The sequence below is a fragment of the Monodon monoceros genome, unplaced genomic scaffold (genome assembly GCF_005190385.1).
Source record: "Monodon monoceros isolate NGI ecotype Baffin Bay Population unplaced genomic scaffold, NGI_Narwhal_1 Super_Scaffold_22, whole genome shotgun sequence".
Lineage (NCBI taxonomy): Eukaryota > Metazoa > Chordata > Mammalia > Artiodactyla > Monodontidae > Monodon > Monodon monoceros.
The window spans coordinates 32,479,189-32,491,664 of record NW_021703779.1 but is presented as its reverse complement, the minus strand read 5'-3'; the positions used below and the strand labels follow the sequence as shown (position 1 = coordinate 32,491,664).

General features: G+C 37.5%; 1 protein-coding gene across 1 annotated transcript in view; it reads right to left on the bottom strand.

Moving 5' to 3' along the window:
• Nucleotides 1-473: 473 nt before the first annotated feature.
• The window catches only part of CFAP47 (cilia and flagella associated protein 47), a 489,073-nt gene continuing 477,070 nt past the window's right edge, over nucleotides 474-12,476 (bottom strand). Inside the window, 1 exon segment of the mRNA XM_029240167.1 lies at nucleotides 474-578. Coding sequence (XP_029096000.1) covers nucleotides 474-578 — 105 coding nt within the window.

The window sequence follows — 12,476 nt, the reverse complement described above, 5'->3', positions numbered from 1 at the left end:
TAATTTCCAAGATGCTAACAAAAATTGTTTTGTATCATTACTCTGCTAATGTTTAGTTTGCAGTGTTACTTAATGTACACTGTCTCCACAACTCTAAGTCGGAGACAGTGGTTTCCCAGCTTCCATGTTACAGTGAGGGAAATGGAGGCTCAGATGGTCATTAAGCAACTCACCCAGGACTCATACTTAAGTCCAACTCCAGAACTTATCATGACAGACACTATATTCAATTGTTTCAGTTAAAGTCAAACTTACCTGATTTTAAGGCAAAAGCACATTTCAGCTGCACTTACTTTCATATGTGTAGCCGGTAATGGTGATACAACCTAAGCACTTGTGGTCAAGTGGTAATATGGTTAGTGGCCCAGGAAGATTCAGACCTCCTGGTGGAATGGTACTGGCTGCATTTTCAATCAAACCCCCAGTGTGGTTAATTGCTATTAGGATTTAGACACCATCACCTGACTCATTCTTCATGCCAGAGTTGGAGTTCTTCCTTCCTTTAGGACCTGAGTTTCCCTGGGACTTGTCGAGGAGAAAGACATTTTCCTCTGTCCTTCGAGGTTCTTCTGGCTGTTCTAATAATTAAATTGACATGAGACAGATTAATGTGGGAAAATCAAACAAAAGTTTAATAACATGTCTAAACGGGAGAGACCCAGAAGAAATGAGTAACTCGCCAAAATGGCTGAAGCCCTCACCTTAAATACCATATTCAGCTAAAGACAAAAGATGATGTTGAGGGAGGCGAGAGTCAGGAGAGGTTACCAGGAAAAGAACAGTAAACAATCTTTATGCAGATTTAAGTCATCATCTTCTCCACTGATAAGAAATTCTAGAGATTAGAGTCATCCTCTTCTTCCTGGTACAGTAAGGCAGACATAACTTACTAATGGAGATTTCCCTTATAAATGTTCACGTTTCTTACAAAAAGGTAACTCCTATTTGGTTTTCTGAGTTTTTTCCTTATCTGTTGCTTCTTAAAAAACAACCAGCTTAAAATAATTAATGTGCCAAAGAGATATATTTTGGGGTACCAAATTTTTCTCACCTACAGACTCTTGCCTCCTGTTTTCAGAAATATGCATAGTTTTTGTCATCTGTGTGCCTCAGATGACTTGTGAGGCTCAATGAATTATTAAGAACTGTTTAGATGAATGCTCATTTATAGTAGCATGGTCTTGAAATAATTCTCTGCACTACATGTTCATATGCATATACATTATGAGTTATACATCTGCATTTATGACTCAATGCTCACACGAAATTTTAAAACATCTATGTATGTCAAATAAAATGCCACTGATCATGGTTAATGAAATCTTATCCTAAACTACTAACCTTTGCAATGTTCTAATAGTTATTACCTTTGAGACATAATTGATTTAGTCAGTGTTGTTACATGCGTCTCTATATGTGATGGACATGGTGCTCTGTACATTTTGTGATTAGAACAGAACAAACAGAAAAGGTAGAAAAAGCTCTGTCTGAGATAAATCTTGGCAGTTACAATACTTTCTTAACACTGACCTGTGACTTTTTAAAAATGTGATTCCGGTTTCTTTTCTTCAAGTTTATTACATTGTAATAGTAAAGAATGGTTTTAGGGAATTTGTGAAATGACATCTATTTTTATCTAAGATCTATGAAGAAAAATGAAAATATTTAATTTATGATACATTTTTGAGATATAATTTACATATAACATTGTGTAAGTTTGAGGTGTGTTTATATATTGCAATATGATTACTACAGTTGTGTTATCGAACACCTTTATCATGTCACGTAATTATCATTTATTTTTTAGTTGAGCACAATTAAGATCTAGTCTCTTAGCAACTTTGAAGTTTATAATACAGTATTGTTGACTATAGTCACTATGTTGTGCATTTGATCCCCAAGACTTATGTATCTACTAGTTGCAAGTTTGTGCCCTTAACCAACATCTCCTCAATTTCCTCCCCTACCCCCCAGACCCTGGTAACTACAATTCTACTCTCTGTTTTTATAAGTTTAGTTTTTTAGATTATTATTTTATAATAAACCAGTAATCCAGTAAGTAAAATGTTTCTCTGAGTTCTGTGAGCTGTTCTAGCAAATTAATTGAGCCCAAGGAGGGGGTCATGGGAACCTCTGATTTAGAGCCAGTTGGTCAAAAGTGCAGGTGACAACCTGGACTGGCAGTCTGAGTTGGAGAGGGTTGTTGAGTCCTCCAGTTTTTAGATTGTCTGCCAGAAGTACAGGTAACAAACTTGGGCTTGTGCTGGTGTCTGAAGTGGAGGGTGGTCTTGTGGGACTGAGCCCTTTACCTGTGGAATCTCATTCTATTTCTGGGTAGGTAGTGTCAGAATTGAGTTGAATTCTTGGACACCTTGCTAGAGTACAAGAATTGCTTGTTGGTGTGGGAAAGCATCCACATACACACATTGGAATTGAGTCTGGGAAGCTTATTTAGCTGAATACACGACAGAAATGTCTATACATGTGCACCAAATGTCGGACAGGAATGTTCTTGGCAGTTTTGTACATAAAGACCAAAACCTGGGAACAACACAAATGTCCAACCATAAGTGAAAGGAAAAATACATATGATACATTCATACAATGTAATAATGTGATATATATAATGTGATTCATATAACGGGATATAACTCACAATGAAAAGAATAAACTACTGATAGATGCAAAAGCATGGATGAATCTCACAGACAAAATATTATGTGAAAGAAATCCAAACAGAAAAGAGGACAAACTATGTGATTCCATTTATATGAGGTTCAAAAGAGCCACAATTCTTCCATAATGACAGCATTTGAAATCATAGTGACCTAGAGCAAGTGACGCTGAAATGTAGATTATCATTTCTTTTCATTGTGAAATGTCACTCAGTCATATAACTCATTATTTTCTTCCTTTTTTAAAAAAAATTTATTTATTTATTTATATATATTTGGCTGCGTTGGGTCTTCATTAGTGCACGAGGGCTTTTCTCTAGTTGCAGCGAGCGGGGGCTACTCTTCGTTGTGGTGCGCGGGCTTCTCATTGCGGTGGCTTCTCTTGTTGCAGAGCACAGGCTCTAGGCATGTGGGCTTCAGTAGTTGTGGCACGTGGGCTCAGTAGTTGTGGCCCACAGGCTCTAGAGCACAGGCTCAGTAGTTGTGGTGCACAGGCTTAGTTGCTCCGAGGCATGTGGGACCTTCCTGGACCAGGGCTTGAACCTGTGTCCCCTGCATTGGTAGGTGGATTCTTAGCCACTGCGCCACCAGGGAAGCCCCATTATTTTCTTTCTTACACACAAAAGTAACAACTTGAAAACAATTTAAAGCCTGTATACATCTATGTAGCCAGCACAACTTATACAACTCCTTGTAAGCTATTGTTTAAGTAACTGCAAAGGTGTATCTATTCTTGGAGGACTGCAGTATAAGTCTAAAAGAAGAGCTTTGCTTAAAAAAATATTTATCTTTTTTGAGATTTACAAAAATAAATGTCTAATAAATACCTTATTTCATAATTTTTAAATATATGCCTTATTTTCAAACACATTGTTGTTTCAAAGAATGATAAATAACATGCAGTCCTGGAAGAAAGCTACAGCCCCTATTTCCAAACCATACTCTGGATGGGACTATTTTCTACCCAAGCTGGACTATTCTACAAAGGCACACAAGGCAGGAAGGTGCTCCAGACACAGGAAATTCAGGCCACAAAGACATCTGCTGAGGTGTTGAGTTTTGGTTTTGCTAAAGTTTTGCAAAATCCTCTGTCATGGTTGTCCCAGATACAAAATTACACAGGGAATTAATTCTCAGGGAAGCAGCTAAAGTCACAAGTTTTGTCTGTCTTTGGAAATCTCAGGATTCTTTTTCAGTACTGCCTTTCTGATCTTGGAAATGGAGCAAACTTTCATACTCTGGAGATGATTTTTTACACCAGAGGACAAGCTTAAATATCATTTTTCTTTTGGGGAGTGACTTTTTAAAATGGTAACCTTGACATATTATTAAATGTGTCACCTCTCCCAATTAAAATATCCTTTTACAAGCCAGGTGCCGCTCTCAGCATTACAATGGCTGAACTAAAGTGGAATATGGAGGAAGATTTTTCACATCAGTGGAAGTGGTAAAGCCAGAAAATGAATTGGATTCCTTTTAGATGAATCTTTTATGGATCAGCAGATTTATTCAGAGTTACTTAAAAAGCAGTTAACATTCCATTAGCAACAAACTGTGATCTGTGTCAGCAATAAGACACTCTTCGGTCATTTATTTTAGCACAAGAAGTCACTTCAGAAAAAAATGCAATTATTGAATCTCTAAAAGGCAAATAAATACTGAGGCAAAACTAGGTCATTTTTCTTATAGAATTATGAACATTATGCTTGATTCTTTGCTTCATTTAATCAAAGCATTTGTTTTATTTTTGCAAGTTTATGATCAGGAAGGAAAGATAAATTTTTTTTTTTAAAAAAAGAACAGTAATGTTAACATATTTTCACAAAGTTCATAGCAATGATTTCAGTAACAAATGGTTGGAGCTATTGCTTGAAGGGATGGGAGATGCTATTTGGAGTTTCCCAAGCCTGTGTTGTAGGACAGGGGTACTACCAGACATGAAGAGACGCCTGGCCTCAAGTGCTGGGGAAACTTGGAGAGGTTAGCGTTCAGAGGCTTATTAATGCAGAGTGCCCTTCACCTTGACTGCGTTGGGCCTAACCTCAAGCCCCTATACTTTAGAATCTCTTTTGGCATTAACAAGATGGAAGCAGATAGTAGAAAAATCCCAAAGGGGTCTATGAGTCATGCTGAAAGTTGGCGTCTCATAGAGGAGAGAGGTAAAGGGCCCTGAACCCCTTTTGACTTTTGAAATAAGTGGATGGCAAGGATGCTGGAATAAACTGAAAGCATTCATGTTATTTTTTTCTCTGAGTTAATTAAATGAATATGAAGCTAGATCTCCTCTTCTGGGAAAATGGAGTAAACGTATTTGTCCATTTTCCTCCCAATAAGTACAACTAAAACACACACACACACACACACACACACACACACACACACACATATATATGTAAGTATATATATGTATGTATGTATAAATATGTATATTACTCTAAAAGATGGAGAGAAGGCAGATGGACTAAGGACAACCTTGGAACTCAAGGAACAACATGGCTGTGAGTTCCCAAGGAAAGTCTGCTCTCTTTAGAGAAAGGACTCAGAAAAGGTCAGCCTAGCAGAGAGAAAACTTAAACAATAGCTTCTCTACTCCAGCCAAATACTACAGAAAAAACTATTGCCTCACACTCACCCTCACCAATAAAGGCCAAATGGGGGCCTAGACTTTCAGACTCACATTTGCTAGGCTGTAAGGAAGCGCCGTAATTCCCCACTGGAGTGGTGTCAAAGAAGGTTGAGTAGGGGCCAGGGCTTTCATAGTCAGCCCTGCTAGGTGGTAATAAGGCTCTGCCTTCAGGGGAGGTCTCTGTCAGGGAAGGCTCTGCCTTCAGGGGAGGTCTCTGTCAGGGGAGACCGCTGCGTGGAAAGCCTGAATATCTACCCACACCCTGCAGCAACAAGATGCTCCTGCCCCTCCCAACTGGGGTGGTGGAGAGACAAGACTTTCACCGCCTCTCTCTCACTCACGATGAGGACACCAGCAGCACAATGGAGGGGGGCAGAAAAAAGGTTAGTGAACTGAAAGATAGAACAATTCTAATTCTAATCTGAATAACAGAGAAGAATCTAAAACATGAAGAGAGCCTCGGGGATCTGTGAGATTATAACAAAAATCTAATATTCATGTCATCAGAATCCCAGAAAGAGAGGGGAAAAAGGATAAGGCTGAAAACGTACTTGGAGAAATAATGGAGGAAAACTTCCAAAATTTGGCAGAAGACATATACCTACAGTTTTTAAAAGCTGATACAATTCCAAATAGGATAAATCCAAAGAAATAACAACACACAATAGAGTCACACTTCTGAAAAATGAAAACAGAGTAAAAATCTTGAAAGCAGCTCAGAAAAATGACACCTTACCTACAGGGGAAAACAATTAGAATACAATGAATTCCTTATTAGTAACCATGGAGGCAGACACATTTTTTTTTTCCAGTGCTGAAAGTAAAGAACTGTCCACCTAGAATCCTATATACAGTGGAAATATTGTTCAGAAAGGAAGCCCAGATATTCTTAGACAAAGGAAAATTAGTGGAATTTGTCACCTAGAGACTGACTCTAAAGGTGAGAGAATTTCTCTAAACAGAAGGAAAATTATAAAAGCAGGAATATTGGAATATAAGAAAGGAAGAAAGAATGCAGTGAGCAAACATGTGGGTAAATGCCAGAGACTTTCCTTCTTCTCTTGAGTTTTCTAAATTATGATTGATGTTGGAAGAAAAAATTATAACATTCTCTGATGTGGTTCTAAATACCTGTAGAGGAAATATTTTTTAAATTATATAATAAGCAAGGGAGCATAAAGGGAGGTAAGAATGCTGCACTTCACTCAAACTGATAGAATGACATCAGTAGACTGAGAAGTTATGAATATATAATACAATAAGTAAGCTATCGTGAAAATTTTATGCAGAGTTACTCTTAAAAAACACTTTAGATGAATCAAAGTGGGACTTAAAAAATCTACACGTAAACCACAGCAAGACAGGATCATAAACAGAGAAACAAAAAATGGAGTGAACAAAGACAAATTAAAAAAATAAAATGCTTAAAAATAGGGAGAAGATTGGCATTTTTCTATTAGGTAAGAAACGTGTTGTATCATTACAGCCCCTGTAGGCATCAGAAGGTTAATAAGGGAATAATACAAAAGTGTCTACACACATACATTTATCTACACAATTGGCAAGGATGTGCAGAAAGTGGAACCTTTGTGAATTGCTGTTGCAATCGTAAAATGGTGCATGGAAAATAGTATGGTGGTTCCTCAAAAAATTAATAATAGGATCACCATATGTTACAGCAATTCCACTTTCAGGTATATACCCATTAACTGAAAGCAAGGAATCATACACATATTTGTACACCCATTTTCTTTTTTCTTTTTAATTGAAGTATAGTTGATTTACTGGTGAACAGCACAATTATTCAGTACATATATAACATGTTCTTTTCATATTCTTTTCCATTATGGCTGATTACAGGATATTGAATATAGTTCCCTGTGCTATACAGTAGGACCCTGTTGTTAATCTATTTTATATACAGTAGTTTGTATCTGCTAATCCCAAACTCCTAATTTATCCCTCCTCTGCCCCCTTTCCCCTTTGGCAACCATGTTTGTTTTCTATGTCTGTGAGTCTGTTTGTATTTCATAAATGTTCATATGTGCCATATTTCAGATTCCACATATAAGTGACATCATATGGTATTTGTCTTTCTCTTTCTGACTTACTTCACTTAGTGTGACAATCTCTAGGTCCATCCATGTTGCTGCAAATGGCATTATTTCAGTCTTTTTTTATGGCTAGGTAATATTCCATTGTATATATGTACCACATCTTCTTTATCCATTCATCTGTTGATGGATATTTAGGTTGCTTCCACATCTTAGCTATTGTGAATAGTTCTGCTATGAACACTGGGTGCATGTATATTTTCAAATTATAGTTTTCTCTGGATATATGCCTAGGAGTGGGACTGCTAGATCATATGGAACTCTATTTTTAGTTTTTTAAGGAACCTCCATACTGTTTTCCACAGTGGCTGTACCAATTTAAATTCCTACCAACAGCATAGGAGGGTGCCCTTTTCTCTACGCCCTCCTTAGCATTTGTTATTTGTAGATTTTTTAATGATGGTCATTCTGACCATGTACACCCTTTTTCATAGCAGCATTATTCACAATATTCAAAAGGTGGAAGCAACCCAAGTGTCCATCGATGGATGAAGGGATAAACGAGATGTGGTATATATATATAGACACACAATGGAATATTATTCAGCTCTAAAAAGAAGGAAATTCTGTCATATGCTACAACAGGGATGAACCTGGAGGACATTAGGCTAAGTGAAATAAGCTAGTCATAAAAGGACAAATACTGTATGATTCCACTTATCTGAGGTGTCTGGAGTAGTCAAATTCATAGAGGCAGAAAGTATAACGGTAGTTGCCAGGGGCTGTAGCGAGGGGAGAATAGGGAGTTATTGTTTAATGGGTACGTAGTTTCAGTTTGGAAAGGTGAAAAGTGTTCTGGGATAGATAGTGTTAATAGCTGAACAATGTGAATGTACTTAATACCACTGAACCGTAAACTTAATGGTTAAAATGGTAAATTTTGTGTATTTTACCACACATAACACAAAAATGTTAAAATGAACAAAAGTACTTGACTCAGATACATAAATAAGGTACCACATAGTATTTATTTATCTCTATATCTGGTTATATACCTCATCTCCCTCACTGCAACTTGGTCTGACCTTGGTATAATGTGGAGGCCATCAACCTTCTACATCCCTTATTCCATATATCAGTGTTCTTGTGCTTTCTCTTTAAATAAGTCCAGAAGGAAATCCATCTGGCAAACACATTCAGAGTAAAGAATTAGTGCCTGAAGTTTAAGTGTAAAGAAGAAATGTCAGGATTCAGGTGTAACCCAGGGATAATCAATATAGACAGGCTTCCCCAGTGGTATGATCAAGCCACTTGAATGGTATTAGTAAGCAAGACACAGCATAGAAGCTCCAGTTTGTTTCTCTCTGTACATTTACCTTATTTCTCTATCTGGAGTTCAGCCTTATTGATGTTTTGTCTGCTGCATACACTGTCATACCTTGGCTCCCAAATTTTCCTAACTGAATAATTGAGACCGAAAGAGCTTCTCCCGTCCCAACGCCAAATTCCTAGAGAAAGAATCTGATGGCTTTTCCCAGGTGAGTTCCATGCTCTTTTTCCAATTGATTTGTGTGGTCATGTGGGAGGATGAATACGGATACTGAGGACTCATCTAGAATCCAGTGACATTTGTCTTTTGAAAGAAATGAAGCTATTGGTAAAAGAGAACCATAGGCATGAGTGAAGCAGATAACTTTGGATGAACACTTTCTTGGTGCCTCACAAATACCACTGCCTGGACAGCCTATGCATGTAGTGGGGATGCCCTCACCTCTGTGATACAGATGTCAACAGTTCCTACATAAGTATTAGAGGATGGGAGTGATTCATCAGTTCCTGTTAGTACCTCTCCCATACTCATTCAACACTCACTGGCCAGTACATAAACAACCCTGATCCATCGCAAATTTCTGCTGAAGGGCTTTCTTTCAGATACTTGTGAATTAATGCCCTTAGAAAGTAAATGTTCCTATGGAGCAGCCCTTAGCAATGACAAATGAGTACTGGAGGATGAATATGGACCCCACTTGGCCTGAGAAAGAAGGGGGATTACTCTGAGGCATGATCTATCTTGGACTTCAGAGATCCTGAGGAGAAGTGATATCCATTTGGACACAGAACAAACCTGTTAATAACTCACCCTCTTTTGGGTTCCTCCCCTTCCACATACCATCTCACTATCTTCTTCCCCTAATGGTGCTTTCTGTGATCAACGCCCAAATAAACTACCTCTTATCACATACCATATAAAGATTTCCCTCTTTGGGATGCAACGTAAGATAGGAGCATAGGACATAAATTGCCAAATGCCTATCTTCAGGGCTGGCATGATGGAGGGAAACAGGAGAGGCCAGTCGTTGGCAAAGGTAAGAGAGAGAGGCAGGAGCTGTGAGAAAGCTTCAGGTCTAACGTGTACCTGGCTGACTCAGGGTGCAGAGTGTGAATACAGCTTGAACACTGGAGGAAGATCTAATCTATGCAGAGAAGGGAAAAAGAAGCATTGGAGAAGAGGGGGTAACGTCCTCAGCCAGATCATGGCGCAAGATCAGTAACAGACAAGCTAAGTAAGACTCATCCCCTTGAAATCTTAGCAGATGGGAATACAAAGGGAGCAGGACCCTGCTGGCTGCCTGGAGACATGGGATTCATGTGGTCAGTGACCTGAGATGTATTAGGGAAACTTCTCAGCTGAGATCCAGAGGAGTGAATTAACAATCCACTAATATATTCTTAGTTTTCACTTGAGTAATTAATTGTTAACCAGTCAATATAAAGATACTGCCTTACAAATGAAACCATTGGCTAATGTTTCACTTCAGTAAAGTGCTTCTTGTAAGAGGAAAGAATCCTTTCCTTGTAGATATAATTTTAAAAAGATAAGGCCTTCATTTGAAAACTGTATAAGACACCATATTTTAAGGCTTAAAAACAGAGAGAACTTCAGAGTTTTACTCAGGAACATGTTAATTAATAAGCAAACATATAAAGTTCCAACAATCTGATATGTATTCACTGAGACTACAGTAACTCTGACAGAAAAAAAGCATAGAAATTACTTATCTAATCCTGAACTGTAGACACCAAGGCTCTTTTCAGTGATAGCTGATGAGAAAGAACCAGTTCCAATATCCCTCACTAGTTGACTGAATTGCAAAGTTTTACGTAAGTCTTTCAAAGCTAAGTACTTCCTGAAACAGAGAAAAAAAAAAACAAAAAACAAACTTTAGTAACTGATTATAATCTATATAATTAAACCTCTAGAAACTCCATAGCTATTTCTACTTGAAAGTGATTGGATTTCCTTTATTAATTATATTTCCAACATTCTAATAAAATATGTAGTTAAAAATTAACCCAGAGACACTAGGAAAAAGGCACTCTGTTGCTTCTTTGATGTATACCCTTTGGCTCTAAAAACTTAGCAATATAAAAATACAGAATCAAAGAGACTTAGACAAATAAGCATTTTCGTACACAAAAGACAATATAGAAAGCTGGAGTGGTTAATGGAGCTGATGGTCTATATTCCAAAGCAGGCAGTGGGAGATGCAAATTTACCTCTTTGGGGTAAGAAGGACTAGAGATCTTCCATGTGAAATGGAGAAAAGGAGTTGGCTTCACTGCTTAAATCCAGGGGCTATGATTTCTAAAAGTAGGGTGAAAAAATACTGGTAACTGCTGCTCAGAGCTGCAGGCAATGGAAGCTCGAGCTGCCTGAGGCTCACTAACCAGTCCTGTATATCTTTCATATCCCTACCAGGGAGGAGGCCCAAGCCTTCATATAAGAGCTACTTGTCAACTGAGGGCACCAGGACATTCCTGGAAGAAGCCTCATAACTCCTTGTCAGAGCCCAGAAAGTGAAAGAAAAAGAAAACAATGCAAAGCAAAAAAAAATACATATTCCCCTTAGATAAGCCTGTGATCCACCATTCCAAAATGCATGAAGAAACCTAATGCTAAGAAAGACAATCAATAAGATAAACATCAGAACAGGAATTATCTCCTCATGATATTAACTTTATGGAATATTTTGACAAATGCTTTATAGTAAACACTGCTATGATACTCAAAGATAAAATCTTATTAAGGAATGAACAAGAAAACATCAAACGAGAAGCTACATATATTTAAAAGGTGAATATAAAAAAAACTAATCAAAATACAAGAAATAAAAAACATCATCAAAATAAACAATAAAATCAATAGATAGGATAAACTCTAAACAGAACACCACTGAAAAGACTATTACTGACTTGGAAGATAGCACTGAACACTTCATCTACCACACAGCAAAGAGATAAAAAAGGTAAAATATATGTACAAGCTGTTAATATTCCCACAAGATCGATTGAGATCCTTTACACTTAAGCTTCAGGCCCTAAGCTCTTGGGATCTCTTTCCAGAATACAGAAAATGCAGGCAAGGAGGAATATTTGATAAGATATTAGCTGAGAATTTTCTGACATGGAAGAGAGATATAAGTATTCAAAATGATAGCACACTTTGAGTACCAAGCAGAATAATAACAATAATAATAACAATAATAAAATAACATAATAGACCCACTGCTAGATACATAATAGAGAAATTTTCAGGAAATCAAGAATGAAAGAAAAAAACCTTAAAAGTTAAAAAGGAAAGTCAGTTTACCTTTCAGGTAAACTTGACATAGAACAGATTTCTCATCAACAAGAAAAGTCATAGAAGATGGGGTAATAACTGCAAAATGCTGAGGGGAAAAATAGTTATGAACCCAGAAATCTATGCCTAGAGAAAGTGTAAATTGAGAGTAAGGGCAAAATGAAGACATCTCTAGAAATAAGAAGACTAAAAGAAATTGTCACAAACAAACCCTTACAATATTGATTTAGGTTAAAAGAAAAATCTTAAGTGAATGACAATTTTTTTTCTTCCTGATTGTATGTTTGAACCATGTGTTTTGTTTACAAGGAGGCTCCTCACAATCCCAGCTTAACTCTTTCCTTCCCAGGGTAAATATCCCATGTTGCCCAGTCTGTTCTCCAGGAATTATCCTTGCTATGTGGTTGTTTGGCTCAGTGGGGACAAGACCCGGGACTGCGGTACCCAACATCAGGAGCAGGATCTAGATATTCCTCTCT